General features: G+C 34.4%; 1 protein-coding gene across 1 annotated transcript in view; it reads left to right on the top strand.

Moving 5' to 3' along the window:
* Mmp16 (matrix metallopeptidase 16) overlaps positions 1-11729 on the top strand; it is a 267958-nt gene extending 256229 nt beyond the window's left edge. The window contains exon 10 of the mRNA XM_048782771.1: positions 1553-11729. Coding sequence (XP_048638728.1) covers positions 1553-1887 — 335 coding nt within the window. The 3' untranslated portion in view covers positions 1888-11729. The remainder of the gene's footprint in view (positions 1-1552) is intronic.
* The last annotated feature ends 12415 nt before the right edge of the window (positions 11730-24144 follow it).

Below are 24144 nucleotides of genomic sequence, written 5' to 3'. Positions count from 1 at the left end.
ATTGCTCTGATTGCAGAACTGTCCTTCGAAACTAAAAGCCACAGCAGATTTTCATGGCTTTGAACAGAAAGACTTCCAAAAGGAAGTTGACCTGAAGTGATAGTCTATCCTTTCTGGAATTTTTTTGTGCAACGTTGGAGTTCTTTATTTCAGGGGTGACATCTATTACAACCTTTGATATTAAACCAACAACATCATTCATTGAGTGTTTAGACTTTATACTTATAAAAAATATTTAAATCCTGCTTTCACCACAATACATATGTGTGTATGTGTATATACATATATGTGTATATGAATATCATATATGTATATATTTTTTAAAATCTACAACCCTCAATATCTTTTTCTGAAAAAAAATGAGTAGTAACTTCTACTTGACCAAGCAGTTGTGAGGCTTAAAAGAGACGGCATATACTAAGTTTTTACACTTACATTTCCCATGATTACAACATCAAATATTTCATTTTTTTCTTAGTTTTACTGCAAAAACAAGAATTAAGTCCAAGTAGCACAGCCAAAGAAACTTGACATGAAGGAGCTATAGACAGAAGAACAGAGTAGATATCTGCCTTAAAAAAATTAACAGCAAAGCATGGAGAATAATCCTAAATGCATACGTATAATTTATTTGTCAGGAGCTCACAAAGTGAGCAACCAGAATGTTTTAGAACATGAATCATATATATTGCTGAGTTCTTTGAGCCTTCCACATACCACCTCCTCCCCCAGGAATTGTAAGTTGCTTAGAAGTATCAAAGTTATAAATGTAGATTTGTTTATTCCTAAAAGGATTAATAAGGGCTTTTAACCACTCTATAAAATATAATTAGTTGACACAAATTTAACATAACTAAGTACATAAGTTAAACAACAGGGAAAAAAGAAGGGGAAAAACAGATGTGGCCTAGAGCCAGAAATGAGGTTAGCACACAAAATACTATGAATATCTATTTATTTGTTAAGATTTCTAGCAGACAAAAGAAAACACCTCCAGTTTTATGATTTATAATGATTTCTTGTTCAAATGACAAAAGAAAACCTATTTTTTGGAGGAGCACAATGATGCCTGATACTAAGACAATAAGAAATTTCCCTGGAGGTGTGGAGAGGTGAGAAGCTGCTTTATAAAATGTATTGAACCGTGTCTTCGGTGGCAGCCTGAGGGTAAAACAGTGTTTCCATTTATAGGGCTGTTTCAGTGTCTTTCAGTATAGGTTGATGTCATCACACTAATGTGTGATTCTGTGCCAGCACACCATAAGCCAGCAAAAGGATAAAGATTTCTAGTGCAGAGGTGTAGATGTGACTTCCAGCTCATCATCCTCTAGCATCCTCTGTAGATCACCTCTCTCTGCTGAGCTTTCCATGGGTATTAGAAGGCACAGTTCCTGCAGCACAGCAGTTGAACTGAGGATAGGTTTTCTTCCTACGAAAATGGAAGGGTCTTAAAATACACCTTTTACAAATTAGCTTATGTCATTAGCATTCCTATACTTACAGACTTTCACCAATAAGTGGTATCTGTGTGTATGTGTGTTTTCCCCCACAGGCTTTACATATTTCTACAAAGGAAAGGAGTATTGGAAATTCAACAACCAGATACTCAAAGTAGAACCTGGATATCCGAGATCCATCCTCAAGGATTTTATGGGCTGTGATGGACCAACAGACAGAGATAAAGAAGGACACAGCCCGCCAGATGATGTAGATATTGTCATCAAACTGGACAACACAGCCAGCACTGTGAAAGCCATAGCTATTGTCATTCCCTGCATCTTGGCCTTATGCCTCCTTGTATTGGTTTACACTGTGTTCCAGTTCAAGAGGAAAGGAACACCCCGCCACATACTGTACTGTAAACGCTCTATGCAAGAGTGGGTGTGATGTAGGGTTTTTTTTTCCCTTTCTTTCTTTTTCCAGGAGTTTGTGGTAACTTGAGATTCAAGACAAGAGCTGTTATGCTGTTTCCTAGCTAGGAGCAGGCTTGTGGCAGCCTGATTTGGGGCTGACCTTCCAAACCCAGAGGGTTGCTGGTCCTGCACATGAGTGGAAATACACTCATGGGAAAGCTTCCATGATGCACAGTATCTGCCGTTCTTCAGTCCTTTGTCTTTCTTTGTCATTCAGTTATAGGCCTTTCCTCTGCACGCTCAATGCCCAGTCAAATTTCAGGATTAACTAAAGAAGAGGAAAAAAAAAAAAGAAGAAAAGATTCTTCTTAAAGGTTTTAAATATTATTTTCCTTCTGAAGTCTGAGCCCATATTGGGGAGAGAGAGAGAGAGAAAAGCAAAAGAGAAAATCCACAATTTTTGCTTTAAAGCAAAGGAAAAAAAAATGTTTAAACATAAAGTCCACAATTGAACTTTCAGGAAAGTGTGAAGACCCAAAACAGCTTTGTCTCCAAAGAAGATAGCTCTGTGACTGCTATGGATAATCTCCTGCGCATCATTTTGTCAGGTGGGAGATCTGGATACACAGGCAGGACTTTAGACTGTCGGGACAGCCATTTTCCAACAAACAAGGGGCCAAAATATCTGCAATATAGTAACAGCCTTAATAATACATCCATTTTTCGTTTTATACAGCTATTCTCAGCTATGTCCTCAATGTTTCATCACACATTTCTATTCATACCTATATTCAAAACAGGACCTTTGAATTGTTTTGAAGTGTTTCTAAACCCTCTCTTACCACCTGACCCCTCTATCATTGTGATAATATCCCCAGGTTGTATTTAGGCCAATGCCCCAGGCCTTCCATGGGTCTGTCAGGAATATTCATTACAAAGCAGAGCAAGAAGCAGTATGTTTCTGAAGTAGATTAAAGTGACAGTTATTTTGCAAGGATTTGTAATTCTAGTAATATATTGGTGTAACCCTTTGAGAACTATCAGACCAGCTTTCAGAGTCTTAGGATTGTCAGTGTTGCTATGCGGTAAATTGTAGAACTGGCCAATGTTAAAAACAGTGATAGGTTCAAGAAGTTCCTGTTTTTAAAACATATCCCATAACCCCCTTGTAATTCTAAAACGATTTACAGTACTACATGAATACACTTATAACAAACAGCAATGATATTACCTGCCCAAAATTTTCTGGCAAATAAAAAAGATATTTTGTTAACAGTATCTCCTAAGAGTGAAATTTTATTTGAACAACTGTTTATAGCAACCTAATTCTTTTTTTTTTCCCCTTAGACATATTGAATTCTTGTTTTAAAATCCATTGCATGAGAATTCAATTTGCCTTGGTATACGCAGTTAGCATTGCCATTTTAAAAATGAATTAAAATGATGACTCTGAGGTTGCATGAATATCCTCCATTGCATTACCTACTGCATGTCAACCATAGTTCTCAAAGGGTTAGTATGGCTTCTGGCATTTTGCCATCCATTTGATCACTGACAGAGCCAAGAGACCACCAAAGCATTTCATTGTTGAGTGTAATTTGTCCTAAGAGCAGTATTGTCATTTTCATGTGACCTGCAGAGCAGGTTTGTATCAATATTTTTTTCCTAGAGAAAAGTCAGCAACTGACAGACCTCTTTATTGATTTTTAGGAGCTGCTTCTTGCAGTGAAAGGCTTTACAGCCACTGGGCTGTGAACTTATTAGAGATGGTCAGGAGGAATGCACCCCATGAGTCAGACATTGGCTTTGTGTGAAAGCCAGCTTTTGAGGGGATTAGCTTTTGAAACAATGAACAGCTTGCCTTGAACTTGATTATTGATCTGTTGACTGTCATTAACAACAACTTAAACATTGTCTTCTGTGAAAATTTTCCTTGAAGAGTCCTGTTCTATGTCTTTGCCCTTTGACCTTTAACTTGCAAACTGGCACAAACTGAAGGGAATATGGTGTTGCTTCTCCATGGGATTGTTAATTGTTCTCTAAAACCTCTTCAACATGAGCTGTTTCCTTAGAGTGCAGAGAGAAAGAGTGTTGATGGTGGGTCTGCAGATGGACACTTTGTCTTTACATGCACACTCTAAAAATGCCCTATAGGTAGAAGTGGTTTTTAATTTCCTTTTCATATGATTTGAAGCCTAATTTCATCATTTTAGTATGAATTACAAAAAATATAGGAAAAAAAAATAACCTCAAATACTTGAATGGCCAGTGTGGCTTTTATATAAAGCAGGAATTTTATACTAGTGAAAATTTCTTACTCATTTGCTAACAATACACATTTCCAGATGATTTTTAATGAGTGTAGGTATACATTCTTATTTGGAAATGGATAGTTTGGCTGCCTTGAATTTATATTTATACTCAACATAGCATGAAAATTAGAATGCCTTTTGGTTAAACTACGTGTTTATGATTTGGTTGGGGAAAATATTTTCTAATCATGGGTGGCATGCTGAAAAGCCTTGCAGATTGATATTTCTCATAATCTGAAAATATATACTGTAAGGCTAAGAGAAAAAGAACAGTTAGAAAAGAGGAATGGCTTTATAGCAAAACATTATGCAATGCAGACTATATTTTGACAAGATATCAAAGATGATGGATTTGAGGTCCCAGAAAGCAAGGAAAGAGGACCAGAATCAGCCCTATAGCTTTACTTCAGTGCTTCCATTCTAGATGATGCTGATATTATAAAAAGAGTTAGTCACTGCTAAGCATGGAGGACTTTATACATAAGCTTGTTTGTACAGTGTTTGCTTGTGGGAGGGTTTAATTCTTTCAGGACCTTAATGTCAAGAGAAAAAAAAATGACTGGAAACTATATTTTGTGAAAGATAGAAATGAGGAACTTTGTCATTTTGGGACACATGCAAATCATTCAGGAACTCCATCAACCTGCATTGAAAAAAAAATGTTTTTTCTCTAAAATGAGAAAGAAACAAAATAAGCAATCTATTGCCTCTTTACTCATCCATCACAATATCCTGATTCATCACGAGACTGTAAGTATATAAGGGCTAGAAAATAATCACAGCATTAAGGAAAGTCTATCATGCTTGAATTCTGGCAAATGTCAAGGATAAGGCTTGAGTCATATTTACTTGAATATAAGAAGGGGTTTATGTAATAAGAGAAGGTGCATATATGGCTGCTCTCTTGAGTAAGACATTGATCAGGCTGTAAGAACACAAGAGATAAGAAAATAATAAGTACAATATAATCACAAACACTGGGATTCCATTTTTTTATTGTACACCAGTCACTTTGTAAGGTCTCTAACTCTTCAGTTAAGATTTGGAAAAATATCAATTATAATAAAATAGTGAGAGTGACTAATTGATCTATCATATTAGAATAGTAATTCAAAAACCATATGGGATAAATTACCAACAACATAATGTATCAATCAGTCCAGTTCCAAAGAGACATGCAACCTAGGTAATATTTTTCATCTCATCCCTAACAACATGTAAAGCTCAGACCTACAGTTTCCTAAGTCAAATGAAAACCCACTTATTCTCACAAAAATATTCTTCTGTTTTGTTATTTCTCATTACTTTACCTGCTATAAACACAGATATAAACAAGATAATGTTCTTTATATAAAATGTCTCTATAGTTTATAATTTTAGTCAAATATTATTGTTCTGTATATTATTAACTGGACAGAATGAAGTATTAAAAGAGCTGAGCAGCTTGTATTCTCTGAAGCAGAAATTCCACATCACCCTTGTAGAGAAGATTGTAAATTAAACTCTTGACCCATTTTAGAACAAAGTATCTGCTGATATGGCTTTGTTAGCCATTGAATACTGATGCTCTTTACAGTTGCAAGTGTTATATAGCTAACTTAGAGAACATTATGTGTTACTTGCAAAGACAACTTCTGTTATCAATCAGAAAGCAAGGCTTTTCTGAGTCAAATATAATAAATTACTAAGTAATGATTACCACAAAATAATTACTAAGTAATAAAGGATACAGACTAGTTTACTGAAATAAGCAAATGTTCCTCTTATTACTGAAATTTCCTATAATCTTTTTAAATTTACACATAATTTGGCTTTTCATATACTATATATTTATTTTCACTTCCTTTCTGTGTGTGATTAAAAACACAATGTGTTTGCTAGGTGTGGTGGTGCATACCTGTAATCTCAGCAACTTGGGAGGCTGAAGCCTCTCAAGCTGTCTTCACAGCATTGAGGACAGCCTCAACAATTTATTGAGTCCCTAAGCAACTTAGTGAGACACTGTCTCCAAATTTAAAGGGCTGGGGACATATGTAGCTCAGTGGTAAAGCACCATTGGGTAAAGCACTGTTGGGTTCAATCCCTAGTAACAAAACAAAACAAAACAAAAAAACCTACACACACACAATGTGGTGGATAAGAACATTGCCCAAACTTCTCTGGTAGTTCCAATACATGGATAATGTTGTATATACTGGATCCTAGGAATGGTAATGTAATACTTGCAAGTTCTCCATATTGTATTGCTATCTCTAGTATGGTGCAAATACCCATACTTTGTGGATCTTACAGTAGAATAACCAGTGTATTCATATTGACTAAACTCAATGTGCTGTCTAAAGAGGAATGAATGTTTTGATCAAATAGACTTGTTAAACAAGAGTCATGAAAAGAATCTCTTTTTTAAAAGTTTTCAGAGTTATTTCCAGAAGCTAATAAAGGCAGTGATTCACTGACAGTCTTGAGTCTTTGAGATTCTAGTATGTTCTGGAACAACCTTGTAGATGGTGATGAGCTCTTTTCAGCAAACACAGCAAAAGTTTAATTTTTGATGCTCTTAAGAACAATCCCAAAGTATCACAGATGTCAAACAGAATATGCCATCTAAACAAAAAAAGTAAAATCAACTGACATTACAAATGCTGTAAATACAATCTCAGCCAATATATGATATCACCGAAGGTGTCAATCAGCCATATTGGAGAATCTAACCATTCCAGTGGATTTCATGAACCTTTGTGATACTGATTTATTGTGACCACAGGAAACACATGCTACAGCATATGTATCTAAATTATAGTTTCCATGTTGCCAGAAAAGGAAACATACCTGCATCAGAAAAGATTTAACAGTTACATTTTAAAAGTTAGAACTTCATATAAAAAAGAAAATAGCAATCAGAGATAGTACCACACCATAAATAATGAAAGCTATATTTAATAAATATAATGGACAAGGAAAAGGAAGAAAAGAGTCTTTTATAAAATATAAAGACACTATAGCACTTGATAAAACAACCAGTAATTTCACTTTAGCAAGTATAAAAATAGTAGAGAAAATTGCAACTTCAAGCTCTTTGCAGTAGTGATGAATATGCGATATGTCAATGTATATATTTAGCCAGTGGTCATTAGATGTTACCTGCATAAACACATGTGATACTCATGCATTGCCTTCTAGCCCCAAAATTTCAGAAATAGGTGTTCAGTAACCTCCTCCATTGGAAAGATATATAATGTTAGAATCCCCTGAGAAAAGCCATTTCCCTAGAATAGAAATTTACCTCAATAATCATGGAACACAAAACACTTGGCATAGTAGCAAAAGAGTTGCCTTAGTGTTACAGTCTCATCTAAATGTAATCTTCATCTTCAGTATACTGCTCAAATCATCTTTCATTTTTTTCTATTGGTATAATTTTGAAGTAATTCTGAAATATTTCAGATCAGATAAATAACATTCAATTACAAATATCTCTTTCAACATATGTCTACTTTGAAATTTAAACCAATAGTATAGAAAGCCTAAGAATGAACACTAATTTGACACACTTACAGAAATGGAAGGAAAAACACGTTATATCTTTCTTCAGAGCAAGGTATCATCAACCCTTATTTCACTTCCAAAAACTGAAGGAAAGAATCATGATCAAGAGTAAAACCATAAATTTTTTGATTTACAGAGATGTTTCTTGAGTATTTTATTTGCTTGTCTTTGTAAAATTTCTGGTAGAATATAGAAGTAACAGTCTTCAATTTTTGAACATACTTGTGAGCTTATAATGGGACATGACGTGCATCGTTTTTTTGGTTTTTTTTTAGAACAAAGCTAATTCGTTATACTAAGTAGGGATAATACTTTTTAATGAAAATGAGGACATACCAGTAATTCTGGCCAGTACTTAATAAGTATACAAATTATACATTAAAGACATTTATAAATGGAGGTTTTTGAGGATTCTATGCCTTTTCAATTTAAAGAGCAGTGTGTCTTAGAATTTTTCTTATACTAACATAGTGCTGAGGATAATATTCAAATTTGTACTCAATGTGTCCTTACATTAAAGGGCACATTGGACAGTGTAGGAAGACACTTTATCAACTAGAATGTTGTGCTGATTCACATAACTTTGCCATGTGCTCTGCTATAGAGCTGGATTTATATGCCCTTAAGAAGGGAGAAAAAAAATCAGTTAAATATAAATATGAAAATATGATAATTATATCATGTTAGGCCCCTTAGCTTCAGAGCAAGATATCATTAACCTTTACTTCACTTCCAAAAAATGAAGGAGAGAATCGTGATCAAGAAGAAAAGGATAAACTTTTTGACTTATAGAGATGTTCCTTGACTATTTTATTCACTTGTTTTTATCCATGAAAATCCACCCATTTTCATGCCACCATGTCTGTAGCATTTGGTCTGTAGCTAGTTTGGATCCCTGGCACAATATTTTTTCCACAGGCCTTTTTATACATGCCTCATATATAATTAAGCTTTGGTGAGATGTGACTGCATGCTAGGATGCTTTTTCCTAGGTCAGGATATGGTGCTGCTTGTACTAGCTGTGTTTTATATGAATGTATGTTGCTTCATTGGCCTGTCTTACCAAGATGTGGATGGAGAAAGCCTGTGTGAGCTGTCTGTTGAAGTCGCTAGGATGCATGTTGTGTTTGCCATCATGTAATGCCAGTTTTTAATGTTCCCTCTTTAGATATCGACAACCTGTTTTTAAGATGAAACATTATTTTGCTTGAATTAATGATTTTCTTAGTAATACAAGGGTTATTCTTATCTCTTTTTTTTTCTTTTTCCTATCACTGAAGTAACTTTGCAGAGGCCACATTATTGTCTGTCTTCTCATAGTTCTTTAGTATACACCACCGCCTAGGCAAAATTATGTTTTGAGTTCTTTTGGTTATTTACTCCTTTGTATCATATGGATTCCATTATTCCTGTGTTCATAAATACAAAAGTTCACAATCTTTGTTACTCCTAAAAACATGACTTCTAAACAAGGGTGAGTGTATGCCTGTTTTTTTCTGCTCCTTCAATTCTGAAATGAGTATTTGTTTGCTTTCTGTTTTTTACTCCAAAAATGAGCTATTTGGGAAGGATATTTTATATTGTGCTGTCTTATCAGTCTCTGCCTATATTTGCATTCCTTTAAATCTCCACCTTGTGTCCTCCATTTTTTTTCCTGTTGTTGTTATACAGATTTTGATTTTTCTCTTCCTCTGTGAAAACCAAAATTGAACAACCTTCTACATCAAAGGTGGCACCCAGGAAATGTCTTTTTTTTTTCTTTAGTATTTTTCTTCACAAATTTTATGCAAAGGTTTAGTCCTTGTCATTTCACACATCCCCAATCTCTGTCATTGGCTTCTAACTTTTATAGAGCTATTCCCCTGAGAAAAGTGAAATGCTGACTATAATGACTGTTGTCTGTTGATAAGACAGCTAAGGAAATTTGTTTCTGCAGAATGTATAATAAATAATTATACAGTAAAGTGAATACCATAATATAGTGTTCTGTTTAAGGTACATCATGGGGACATGAATGCCTAAAGCCTTGATTCTTTGTTCTATTTCCTTTTAAGTGTAAATTACATATACATATATAAGTATAAATGTATGTGTATATGTAATTTACATTTGATAATAATAATAATTTACATATATTAGAAATAGATAGAATAAAAGGATTAGGGATATTATAGCAGCAGCTTTTCGCTGCATAGGTTTTGACTGCATCAGCATTTCTATTGTGAACCTCTATTTTTCAGGGGTTTTAGAGACTTGGCCATAAAAATTTGCTTCAAGCTTAAAAGTCTTGAAAGATTTTTTTTTTTTAGGTATCTAATTTTAACAAATATATCTTGTTTTTTTATATTATAGGTGGGAAATAAATGGAGTTTACTAGTTCAATTTTGTGCTGAGATAACTTTTAATAAACTTAATTTTCTATCAAAAATAAAATCTAATTAGTGCATAGTTTATTGATGGTTTTTTAAAAGAATCAAATATTATGGACATTGAGAAATTTGCCTGCTTCATCAGTGTAGTAACATATTTTCAAAATGTTTTAAATTTTATGTACCTGTATTAACATTATCTTGATTCCAGTAGTGAATCTGTATGATAATGAATGCAGATAACATCCATATAAGCAATCTGGTAGTACAGATTTGGAAAAATGTAGTGTATATGAGATATATATGTATATATATGCAGATATATATATACATGTATATGTATTTACTAGAAAGATTAAGGGGGATAAGCTCCCATGAACCCAGTTTGTCAAATAAATATTATATATTTTTTAAAAATTACATAGTAATTTATCTTTCAAATGAGATGCAAGCAATTGCAAAAGGAAAAAGAAAAGTTGTCTCTTGGGTAAACAATACACATTTTAAATGAAAATCATTTTCCTTTCTATGTTGTGTTTATGGGAAATTAAAAGAATAAAAATTAACACAGACTTTATTTAAATATAACATTAAACTGTGAAGCAGGGAGAAACACCAGGAAATTAAAATTTTAGGCCATTATCTTGTGGTTGTCTGAAAATGCTTTGCCTTTTTTACAATTCCCCCTGATGTTTTCAGTTATGGAGAGTGTATTGAACTCTTACCTTTAAGTTTCTGGATTGTTCACTTTACACTATACACTCTTTTGTTAAGTTTTTGATTATATGTAGTCTTATGTGTACAAGGAATGAAATAAATAACACATTTATTTGCCAAATGAGTTTTAAGATTTGCAGGTTGTGTTTTTTGCCCATACAGGATTCTATACATTTACACCATCTTAAATCTGGCAAATATATATATATATATATATTTTTTTTTTCCTGATAGCTTCTACCGACAAACACAAAGCTTGTTTGTGTGCAAATATAAGGCTAAATAAATGGTGCTAAAGTGTATTATGACTGTCAGATATAATCAGGCAAAATTTTGTGGTGCTTAAATTAATTTTTTCATTGATTTATTGATCAGTGCATTGAACAGTGTTTATTCACCAGTTGTCTTTTATTAGTAAATGAAGGCCTCATAGCACATTGTTAAATAAAATGGTTGACTAGTTGACTAGTCTATGTAACAGCTCACCAAGCTATAATCTCCTTAACTCCTTATAATGTTGTGTCATTAAAGGTCAAGGGGTCATGCTATTAATCTCATTCTATAGACCATTATCATGACTGAACATTTTCACAAAGTACTTATGTTTACAATGCTATAACCCTTTGACTGCTGCGGGCAACCTTTAACCACACAAATGTCACAAGCTAGAATCATCAGCATGGTTCTTGCCTTGGCAATCAAAGAGTTAAGGGCTGTGCAGTGATTTGTTTTGTATTTATTAATTTATATTTATTTCATTTCCATTCAAAGTGGGGACTAGGGGTGGGGCAGTTTTTGTCTGCTGTAAGTGTCTTAACCTAGGGAAGGGTTAAATGGCTTTTTATACTATTGCATCTTCTGTATTTACCATCAATTCATTGTGTTGTAATTAAAAAAAAACTGTCAATAAATAAGAGAACAGAAAAATGGTTCATAGACATTGTGGTTTTACTCAATGAATGATATACTCACATTTATGACTAATGTGTAGGATATGATCTAGGGCAGAAGTCTTTACCATCTACATATTTCTAATTATTTTGAATGTACTTGAGTAATTGAGGGCAGCATCTCCTTTTGTCTGAATGAGCAAGTATATTAAACTGACCTCATGAACTAGAGAACCATATAATGAATCACTAGATGAATATAATTGTGATCAAAGACAGAAGCAGAAAACATCACTGTATCAAATATATTTCAGGCAAGTGCCTGGGAGCATAAGACATATTAAGATTTCCTGGAACCATCAAAAAGGATAAAAGATAACTTTCATATAGGTGAGTTTAATCAATTATTAAAGGCATACATCCTAACTGTTCAAATAAAATTATTCAAGGGAATTAATTTTTATATCAAATCTTTGGCACAATCCCATGTAAGTATTTCCCTCTTCTTCTTTGTTTTTGTTTTTGTTTTCCTGCTGAAGATGAAACCCAGGGCCTTGCACATGCCCAGCACAGGCTCTCCCATTTAGCTATATCCCAGCCCTTTTTTCCTTTTAATAGTAGGTTTGTAGAAAAGGGAGCCATCAATAGAGAACTGACCACAGAGAGAAAACAAAACTGAGGATAAACATTTTAATATTTAAGATCTTAATAAATGGTCTTGAACACAGAATCTACTGGAAGATGTTTTTAAGAATGTCAGGTAGTTGTATATAGTCAAGTGCTAGACCAAGAGCTTTCTGAAACTCAAATGCAGTATGTATCCACAGTTTAAAAGGGCATCTGAATTTCAGAAAGGATTTTAGAGTGCAAATAAAGTAAAAAGATACTCTCTCATGCAAAAGTCAAGGTGTATCTGAACACCTAGAAATTAGTCTTATAAATTTTAATCCATATGCAAAAGAGGAGTTCTAAAGCAGGGTAACTAACAAGATTACAGAGATTTAATTGCTTAAAGTAACAAAAAGTAGACTAGAGACAACTTTTTGTATTAAGTTTTGGGGCCCCTAAAAAAGTGGAGACCTCTGAAAAGTTTAAGAAGAACTATAAACAAAAGTTGTCAGGCTTTACACCAGGTTGAAGAATCTGCAGTTTAGCTTACCTGTAATATGGGTTATTTGCAGAAGACTTTTAGTCAAAAGATAACTTTTTTTGTAAAGTTATTAGTTACATAACTAAAAGCTATTAAGGATATTAAACCACAAATAGAAAGCCAAATCTAAGTGAATCTTCCTTATTCTTATCAAAGGAGAAAGAAAAGCTAGAAACATAAATCTGATCCAGTATAGCATTCATTTTTATATACAAGGGTTTGTTAGTATCAAAATTTACTTTATGTGAGGTATTGAACACATAAACATCACATGATTTTTGTCATAATCAAAGTCCAAATTTACTTGTGAAGAAGAAAACTCCAGATAGGTTTATAGAGAACTTACTGCACCACAGGAACATGAATAGGATTTACTAAGTGGGATGGTAATGTTTGTGCACCTTAAATCACCTGTTTTTTAAAGTATTTGAATGGGCATAGTTTCAAACAACTTTATGTTCTCTGAAATTAGTTACCTCAGTCCACCACTAGCTCCCCCCGCCCTCTGCTCCTTTGGCCTCCTCTTTCTTCTCCCTTCCCCTTCCTTTCCTTCTTTCTTTTCTCCTTTCCTCCTTTAATTGTTCTTAGTCTACTCCTTTTTATCTTCTTTACTCACTTATTATTTCCTTCTTTTTTTTTTTAATTTTATGGCCCTTCTCATCCCTCCATTAGACCTACATATTCAAAGGTCAATGAAATATTTATTACTAAATTGAGTCTTTCTCATTCCCTGTCTCACCTGGCTTATCCACAGTATTTAAGTCCGATCATTACTCTGTCAGTACTTTTTCTAGACAGTTCCTTGGTGGCAGGAATATCATTTCTTATTCCTCTTCTATCCCAAAGGCCTGGTAGAATACCTGGTTCATAGTCAGCCCTCAGTGAAATGCAGCCTTGGAGACATTAGAGTTGACACATTAGAGTTGACCCTCACAATGTGTGACATTTTAAACTAATTCTTGTGAGTTTACATAAGTCTCCCTATATGATCTTCATCTCTTTTATTCTACATTAGCTCCTGGACCCTCCACTCACAACTATGGCTTTATCTTTATGGTTACCATGGGCAATGAAATCCAGATTCATAATTTTCATCCATTTGCTGGATAAATTAATCTGGCTATTGTTTAACTTCCCACTTTCAGTCCACTGCCTATAAAATTCTTCACCATCCTTTCCCTCCATACCCCAATGAGATGCTTCTTTCTGAGTTGTCTAATTCTCCTATTGACATTACATTTTCTTGATTACTTATCCATTAAAATTCCAAGTGTTCTTGGCCTTCTCCTTTCTTCCTTTGCCGCACCGGCCCTCTTAGACATTTGCCACATCTATGAATTCTACTTTCAAGGTATCTTGAGCATCCGATTTCTTCTTGACATTTCTATCCTATTTAGTTAGGGTCATTACTTCTTGACTTTTCAGTCTTCTTGCCTAACTCAATCTCTTCCAGCTCATCTGTACATACTGGAATTACAATCTTCTCAAAGTAGAGTTCAAATCATATCAATCCACTATTAAGAACAAATATTTTTTTTTTGATGCTGACACTTCAAAACCTATACTGATCTTTCAAGATTTTTTTCTAGTACATACTTCTATACCCCAAATAATCCAGGTACCTGCCATTCCTCATCCATGGTTTGGTTCATGGATTTCTCTCCACTTGGAATTCCACGTTGCCTATCTTTTTCTTTCCTGACCTCACTGAGTAAATAAAACTAGCCCACCTTTGAAAATTTGTGTCATCTCTTTGCATGGTGTTTTGCTTAGGATGACCCCAGAATAATTAATATGATTTCCCTTTCCCTTTAAAAGTGTCCAAATGTTATTAATAAATGATATGATCATACTCTTATTCAACTATTAAAGTTTATAATTTTATGTGAACTTGTTTTTATTATTTCCTGTTAATCTGAGTTTTCTGGGCATTGTATTACTATTATTATTGGTTTTTCTTTTTATTTTTTCCCCACCTGCTGCAACATCTAATGCAGTGCCTTGTTTAAAGTAGGAGCTCCAGAAATATGTATTGAGTTAAATCAGAGTATATTTTTTACTGTAATTAGCATTACAGAAACTTTATTTTGCTTTGTAATACATTCTCTGACCTATTTTCTGCAAGTTTTATGAATAAAGATATTTAAAACATTGGTTTCCAAGATCAAATATTTTAGGCAGTTGATCTTGAGTCTTTTTCCAAGACCTTACTTTTATTCCCAAAGCCGTTGAAACGTTTCTCATTAAATCATAATGAAGCCTACAGTTTAGGCTAATCTTTTTTTATATTCATCAGGAAATTTTTCAGTAACAGTAACCAAATGAAGTGGGAAGACCTGTTTGCAAACATTCAATAAATAGAGCAATTATCAGAATTTAAAATATTCAAAAAAGTAAATCCTACTCTCAAATGTGTGCACATATATCGAATAAATATTTATTAGTTGACTTACCTACCGTGAGTTGGTAGAGCAGATTCCTCTACAAAAGAGACATTATGAAAAGGCTTTAAAAGTCTTTAGAGTCATTTTGCCTATTCAGAAGGAAATGAAGTTCAAATTCCTACAGGGATACCTTGGTCTAAAGAACAGGATGTTAAACAGAGTGTAGTCTGGAGGTAAGGACAGCACTGGGGACAGGTGTTCAAAGGGGGAAGAAAAGCCAAGTCAAGAAGAAAAAAAGAGGAAACAGACAAACAATTTGAAGGAAGGAGAAGCAGTTTTTAAACTTCCTTGTGGTTTTAAACTGATATTATTGGGCCTTTGACTTACAGTAATTTATACCTGAGAAACTTTTATGGAGTCTGCCTGGTGTGTGACATACACATAAAATCTGTAGCACTTTTTCAGGATAAATGATGGATCAAACATAGGCATATCATCTCCTTCCCTCCGAAGCCCTACTTAAGCCACAGAAAAATGGGTATTCTTTTATTTCAAAAAATCTAGGAAAAATGGAACATGAAAGAATTAATAATTTCAACATTTGGGAAGCTCAAAGTAATGGGCATTCAAGAACTGACTTAGTAGACCCAAGAAAACCAAATAAATACTGGCAGAAGTAAGCAGAAAACAAACCCCAAATACATCAGATAGTTTGCTGATGGCTTGAGGAGGGAAAACACCAAGTTCCTGTGGAAATCAAGTGAATGGAACAGTAAATCAAGAACTGAACTGTCTATAAGGAACTGTTAGTAGCTTCAGGTGGAGCCCAAGTCTCCCTGCCTTTAGGCAATATCTCCTCTCCTAAGCAAAAACACTTTTGTTCCAGAGAGAAGGAAAAAGAAAGTCTCTGAATGGAGGAATGCCAGTGTTTTGTACCCCAAACAAGGGATTAAGTGGATCTCTTCTACATCTTGAATGCTGGCTTGTGAGCACCACCCCACAAGTCTTTCTCAGCCTTTTTCACAGGAAAGTCAGCAATGAGTATTTTTTCGTTTTGTTTTCCTCAAGGAAAGCAAATGGAACCCTTCTCTCTAGTTCAAATATATAAATTATATATATAATATATAATTATATATACTTATATAATTATTTATATGTATATATATTATATATATGTATATATGTATATTATATATATACATATATACACACACACTAGCATTTTCTCAGTAAATGATTGGCAGATTATCCTTTGTTAAAGTGTTACTGGTCAGTGCACCCATACAGGGTGATTCCAATCAACTTTTTGTTTCCCCTATTAAACAGGGTCAGTCAACCAAGGATTTCTAGGTATTTGAGAAAAGGTGTAAATAGAAAGATAGAAACCAAACAAAGATACTGAGAAGTAAACAGTTAACACAAGTAGAAAAACTTTAAAACTATTTGCAGTATACCATTGAGGAGCAAAATTAAAAATGCTTTGCTTAGAAATTGCAAGCATCATAAGAACAATGAAAAACTCAATGGAGAGGCTGGAAATGTAAAGTCAATACTCTTAGAGAGTACATACAACAGAGAAATATTTGAAAAAAAAATATTAAGAGTAAAACCTTGCAAAATTAGAGGACAGATCCACAAGTTCAGAAGGCACAGCATTCAAATCTTTGGAGTTCCAGAAAAAAGAGAACAAAGAAAGTGTGAGAAATAATTATCATATAATTCAGTAAACTTTTCCAGAATTTATGGATTTGAATTTCCAGGTTAACAGTCATAGAAATTTCCAGAGTAATGGATGAAAATAGACATAGAATAAGATATGTCACTATGGACATTCAAAACATGGAGGACAAAGAAAACACAAGTTTTCAGAGAAGGTAGAAAATTCACTTTCCACAGATAAAAAAAAAAATAGAATGCCCTCAAATATTTGCAAACTAACATCAGAACTTGAAGATTTAGAACTTTAAAATTCTGAATGAAAATCGTTTTTGATCCAGAAGGCTTTACATAGGTAATTATTTATTAAATGTAGTTTAGAATAAAGAAAAGAAATTTCTCAAAAAATGTTTCTCCCTATGTTCGCTTTCTCAGCTAAAAGATGTATTCCCATAAATGATGAAAAATCTGAGACACCGAATTCAGTAATGAAAAGTAGGAGGAAGAGAAGGAGGGGGGAGATTGGATGAGGAGGGAGGAGAGGATGAAGAAAAGACGGATTATCTAAGAGTATGATGAAGAATACTTCCAGGATTATAGTTTTGTACCAGGCATAAAAGACAACCAATTAAAACAGGATGGAACAGGATGACAGGGGAGAAGCATAGTAAAATGTTAAGGGCCTCCATGCTTGTAAGTTTTGTCATTGTATCATCTTTTTAAGCTACTTTATTTAAGTAGCTTAAAAAGCTACTTTTTAAAAAGCTACTTTACTTTTTAAGCTATTTTATTTTATAAAATAAATTTAAAATAGGGACAATGAATCCATTTCTCGGAAAAGAAATTTCCTACAATAAAAGCAAAGGTAAATTCTATATAGCAGCCCTAGAGAAATCTAATCCAAACAGGAGAGTGGATGACTTTAATAGTGGTGGTGTGTGTGTGTGTGTGTGTGTGTGCACGTGCTTGTGTGTGTGGAATTTCCCACATAGAATTAAACACAAAATACAAGTTAAACACAGTATCCAAAGTTAAACCAATAGATTGCTTGATGTGGGTGACCTTGTAGGAAACTAAACCTAGAGACATTGAGACATTTAGGTTCAATCAAAAGGAAAACAAGCATAAAAATAAGGCAATTGCTAATTTAAGAAAACTTTAAAAACTAAAATAAAGGCTCAACTCAAATGTTCAGTTCTCAACTGCTAGCTATGGTCACAATAAGGTCAAAACTGCTTTTATTTAACTAAAAAGTAGAATAAATCTGTATTCAGAGAATAAGAGAGGGGAAACTGGATGACAGAGGAAGACAGCTTAATCTTGATGTAACATAACAAGGAATCTAGAGGTGATGTCTGACTTGTTTGAATAAAAGATAAAAGTACATGTGTATCACATAGAAATGCTGAGATATTAAATTCCAGAGGGAAAAACAGCCAAAGATATTAAAAGAGAATTTGGGGAGGAATGCTATGGGAGTAAAGAATGTGACTAGGAAAGGTTGAATTTGGTTATAGTAATGTTTTGGCATTATGTGATGTTTTCAATGATCAAGTGTATTAATCCAATAAAAGAAAATTTAAAGCACAAAACTAATCTATAGTCAATATGCCCACAGTTTTTGTGGACATGGGATGTTCTGATCATGACTCCACTGCTTAATCTCTGCCACTGGTTCTGATATGATTCCACTGCTTAATCACACTCATTTGATAACTGCTTTTCTTTCCTCCCACTTCCCATCGTATTTTTTTTGTCTTTTCCTCTTTTAAATCCATTTTTACATCCTTTGTGGTCCCTCACTTGGTAGAGAAAAAAAAGGATGCCATAAAAATCTTGGCAACTGCTTTTCAAAGGACATTTACCCTTGCCTTAGGGAGATATTTGATCAAAAAAATTTTTTTTTGGATGATGATAACAACTTACAAATGAAAGGACTTGCCGTTTTATGAGTGTGGGAAATATTCTTCAAAGAAAAGAATCAGTGGAGTAAGCAATAGGCCAGTAAAATTAAACTACAACAGGATGTTAAACGAATCTACTTCACTTTGCTTACCAGAAGGTAAGGACCCTGAAGATACAGGTAAGATTTAAAATTAAGATAGGAAAATTTTTGACTCTAAAAATTCTTGTGACATGAACATGTTTAAACTCAATGTAATGATTTTAGAGTGAAATTATAAATTAGTATTTACAAAAGAAATGATTATCAGTTTATTTCTTTTCATTCAATATTTATTGAATATTTGTTACATTTGTTCAAATATTTGTCGTGACAAGGTATAGGATGGGGCTGGGGTTGTAGCTCAGTGGTAGAGCGCTTGTCTAGCACGTGTGAGGAACTAGGTTTGATCCTCAGCCCCACCTAAAAATAAGTAAGTAAAATAAAGGCATTGTGTCCTCTACAACTAAAAACATTAAAAAAAAAAGATACAGGATGTGCAAAGTCAAGTAGGACAGTCAAATTTGCTAAAATTGTTAAGACTCATTATAACTGTATTAAATGGCAGAAAATGCAGAACAGTATACCATAATATACAACAGGTTATGTGAAATAATGAGAACTATTACAATAAGCATGATCATTTGCTTAGGGATATCAAATGCCAATTCTGTTTGAATTAACAGGGAAGATTTTATAAAGAAAGTAAAACATGAAAAAAAAAAGGTGGTTAACAAATGAGAAGTAAAGTAGCATGTCAGACAAAAAGTACATTTATAGAAAGGCATACAAGAAAGCATAGCATATTTAGGGAACTGAATTATTCTACAGCTAGAAAACAATGCACGTATACAGGAGAGCTGTGAAAGGTAAATTCAAAGACACAGGTAAGGATTAGATCAAAAGGAATTTGATACCTTTAAGCCTTTTTTTTTGCACAGCTCACCTGATAATTCTGTAAGCTATCCATTATCCATTTATTTATTATTTATTTACTTATTTTGCTACTGAGGGTTGAACACAGGTGCAGTGCATTCCTCCTGCCTCAGTCTCCTGAGTAGCTGGGATCATAGGCGTGTACCACCAAGCCCAACCCCACTATGCCCAACTCCACTATCCCTTTAAAAACATTTATGTTGAGGATTACAACTTAAAAAAAAAAAAGATTCAATGGTTCCAGGTCTGTGGCACACACCTGTAATCCCAGTGACTCTGGAGGCTGAGGCAGGAGGATTCAAATACCAGGCCAGACTGAGCAATGTAGTGAAACCCTCAGAAACAGTAAGGCCCTGTCTCAAAAAAAAAAAAAAAGGATTATGGATATAATTCAATGGTAAAGCACCCCTGAGTTCAATCCCCAGTACCAAAAATATAAATAATAAATAAATAGAATGGTGAAGATTTGTCTATCTGAAAGGATCATATCTTTGGTAACTGATGGCACACAGTGGCAAAACAGATACTTAAATTCTCACTGATCATTTCCTAGATTTAGATGTAACAAAGCTTTAGAGGATCCAGCCTCTGTTGTTATGTAACTGTAGAGGACAACAGAAATATGAGAAAATTATTATTTATTTAATATTATTATTTCTAATAACAGACTAGAAATCTTCAAAAGAGAATATTAAAAGCTAAATTCGTATTTTTTGGCTCAGGTCTTTACTGAAAACCAAGGACTGTCCATGAATTTCTTTACTTTTACCTCCACAGTACTGAGCAAGCTAGAAACAAAACCTTCATTTCATCTGATACATTGCCAAATATCAATGTCCATGAATTCACAGCCTTATCTAAAAATCTCATGCATGAAATACCAGATTGGAGTTGGAAAGCACAGAAAATTAGTAATTGGAATGGAAACATGGGAGGATTTATAGGATTCACATTGCTTCAAACTCCTAGCTTGCTATGAGCTTAAATATCTCCTTTTCCCTGTCTCATGAGGTTGTTTGGCCTTCTTTAAAAACCCTGTAATATTTCTCCAATGGAGTTACCTTGCAAAGGAAAGTTAACACATTTGTAACCTATTCTTAATACATTCAATTGTCATCAGATATTCCAACATCCTCTGAGAAGGAATTAATTACAATGTGAACCAATGGGGGAAATTAAAAATAATTACAAAATTTAGCTACTTTATAGTATCCAGCTGGGTGTGAGATTATGGAAGGGAATGAATCTGAACATACCAGCCAAGAACTTTTTTTTAATCAGATAAGCATATCAATATTTTTAACTGCTAGAGATTCTGCAACAAATGAGCTAAATCAAATGTTATGTAATATTATAAGCCCAGAAGCATTGTTTTTTTCAAATAATGAAACATGAGATGCCAAAAGTTCCTTGGTATACCAGAGAATAAGTTATATAAAGACTTATGATGAGAATATTGGAATTACATACCCAACATAGATGTATCAGATGCAGTTCATTCACATACAGCCAATCATATCCAGAGGAGAGTTCAGAAGGCAGTCCCTATGATGTGGGGGGAAGGAGCATCATCTACTTTGAAAGCATCTTTGCTAAACAGGGATGCTAAAGATAGAAACTATCAGTGGGTAAAGTTAAATGTTGCTCTGATACTAGTCACAATGCTTCAAATCTTTGATGCAACTAATTTGAAACTATCTGTACTATTTAAAAGGGGAGTATCCTTTTCCCCAAAATGGAAAAGCCCAGGCAACACTAATTGGCCATCAGAGGCAAAGGTTTGTCGTTAGTGGATCTTTAGAAGTAACTAATCATTAAAGGTTTGGAGACCCAAATAAAAGTCTATCCCATAAAGTCCTATTCGAATTGTGTAACTGATTAAACATTAGATCTGATTATATCTCACTGGAGAGCTATAGCTCTTTCCCAGTTTTAGACCTGAATCAACCCATAGATTCAGTCAACTATTAAAAAAAAGAAGAAGCATCTAGTTACCTTAGTGGAAGAAACTTTCAAAATTATCACAGTTATGACAATGGCTCTTTCCTGTAAACTTTCCTAAAAGGATCTGTGGCCATTTGCCGCAGTCTGGCTGGGCACAAATGCCGCAGTCTGGCTGGGCACAAAATCACGAGCCACCACACAGCTTGTAGATTCAAACAGCAACTCTTTATTCCCAAACTCACACCAGCCGTCTACAATCACGTTCTGGGGAAATCCAGGTTCTCTGCCCAAATCCACCCCCACTGGGCTTCTATCTCCCAAAAAATACTGTCTGAATCCCGTGAGAACTCAAGGGGACTCAGGCAGCAGGATACACCCTATTCCCAGCAGGAATAATCTTAAACCTTGAACACCCTAAACCCGATTATCCTAAACCGGGAACACCCTAAACTCCGATCCGCCTTGGTCCTTGAGCAAGGTCACCTACATGCAATGTCACTGCAAAATGTCCTATTTCCAAGAGTCCTTCCACTAAGCAACATGGGGTACGCTGGCAAGGAAATTGTCATACCTACTTGGCTAATGGCTCCCAGCAGCCATTTCCCAGATCAGGTACCCAGAATATGTAATCATGTTTTAGGGTTACCTCACCTTTCTAAGGATGACTCTTCTCTGACTTTAATTTCTAAGCATCTAAATAACAAATATGGTCTTCTAGTCAGGTGTTTTATGGAAAGAAGTTTGACTCAAAGAAGCTTCAATGGGATTGTAACATATACCATGGTTATTCTTCTAATGAATTTGAAATATTATATTGAGCATCTGGTAGAATCTTTATCTTGGGTGCCTAAATGAAGAGTGATTATAATAAGTAGGACCAAATGGAAGATCCCAAGACTCCTCTCCATGTGAAAATTAAAACTACATCCTTGGAGGAACTGGGGTGTAGCTCAGTGTCATAGTGCTTGACTGGCACACTTAAGGTCCTGGGTTCAATTTTCAGTAGTGAAAAAACAAGAAACAAAAAACAAAATAAAACAAAACACCAAGAAACTACATACCTGGAGTAAGTAAAGGGGTAAAGGCAAGAAATTAATTGCCATTGAGGATTTGAAGCATTGTGATTGGTATCAGAGCAACACTTAACTTTCTACTTTACCCAGTGAAGAATAGAAAATGGGCCTTGGAAAACAATGGTGGAGCATCATCATAATAATCATATATGTGATTTAAATTGCCATGACTTTTGCAGGTGTAATCTCTTTGCTGAAATAATTTGCATAGTCCCTGTCATTTGACTTGAAGCTACTGATCTGGCAGATGATGTTAAAATTATTCCAATAAGTACAGAATGTCAGATTCAGCTGTCCAATGTGTCAAAGGGCACCTTCACCATGTGACCACTGTGCTACAACAAATCTGTGTTACAATTGAGTTTGATGGATAAACTAATCTTTCAAGTCTAGCTCTACCTAGACTTCATGCTTGCTAACTGCTTTGATGGCAATGTGCTGACAAAACCTGGATTGAACCAACTAGGAGATACAGAGGCATGCAGACCAAATGATTGGATATGAATCTCATGAAGACATCTGCTCTATCCAGATAAATTTCTAGGTAACAAATTATTTAAATTAGAATATTCTCTCTAAATGTATGAATAAGTTGCTGATCTTGTGGAAACTACCATCAAGAAAAAGCACACTGACTATGTTGAAATTTGTTTCTTTGACCCATTTACTTGGTCATCCAAAAGACTACTAGGTTTGAGTGGAGTTCAAAGAAAGATAATATAAATAATTTAGTATCTGCTTTTCATAATTGCAAGGAGGTAGTAAATTTTCTGTATATACTTATGTTTAAATTGCCTTTAGCGGATTCAACTGGCAGCGACTAGAAATAGCTGAAATCTTTAGGGTTCTAGAACAAGAGCCATGTATTAACTTTTCAGCAGGTATCTATTTTAAGTTTTGAAAAATAATTCTCGATTTGCTTGTTTAAAATATCTTTTTTTAGTTGTAGATGGACACAATACTTTTATTTATTTATTTATTTTTGTGTGGTGCTGAGGATTGAACCCAGTGCCTCCACACATGTGAGGCAGGCACTCTTCCACTGAACCACAATCTTAAGGATTGAACCACAAACCACAAAGATGTCCACGCCTCTATGAACAGAATATCTGCCCTGTCATACATTCCAAAGGGCAGATATGCCATTTGGGATCCATTACTAAGTGCAAGTGTTCAGTCTATACTATATGAGTTCCAAGGAGGTCCTGAATGCACAAGGGGCATGAAAAAAAGTAGTGCAAATTCCCACCAGTTTCCCCCTTTTCCTGTTTGAAGCCCCAGCAGTAACCTGAGGGAAAAAAAAATTCCCAGCTGTCATATGGGTTACTTGAAAAGATGACCACTGCCTTGTAATAGTCCAACTCAGGGGTGG

This window comes from Marmota marmota, unplaced genomic scaffold, assembly GCF_001458135.2.
Source record: "Marmota marmota marmota unplaced genomic scaffold, marMar, whole genome shotgun sequence".
NCBI classification, from domain to species: domain Eukaryota; kingdom Metazoa; phylum Chordata; class Mammalia; order Rodentia; family Sciuridae; genus Marmota; species Marmota marmota.
Note: the sequence above shows the minus strand (reverse complement) of the source record. Positions and strands in the feature narration are given on the sequence as shown.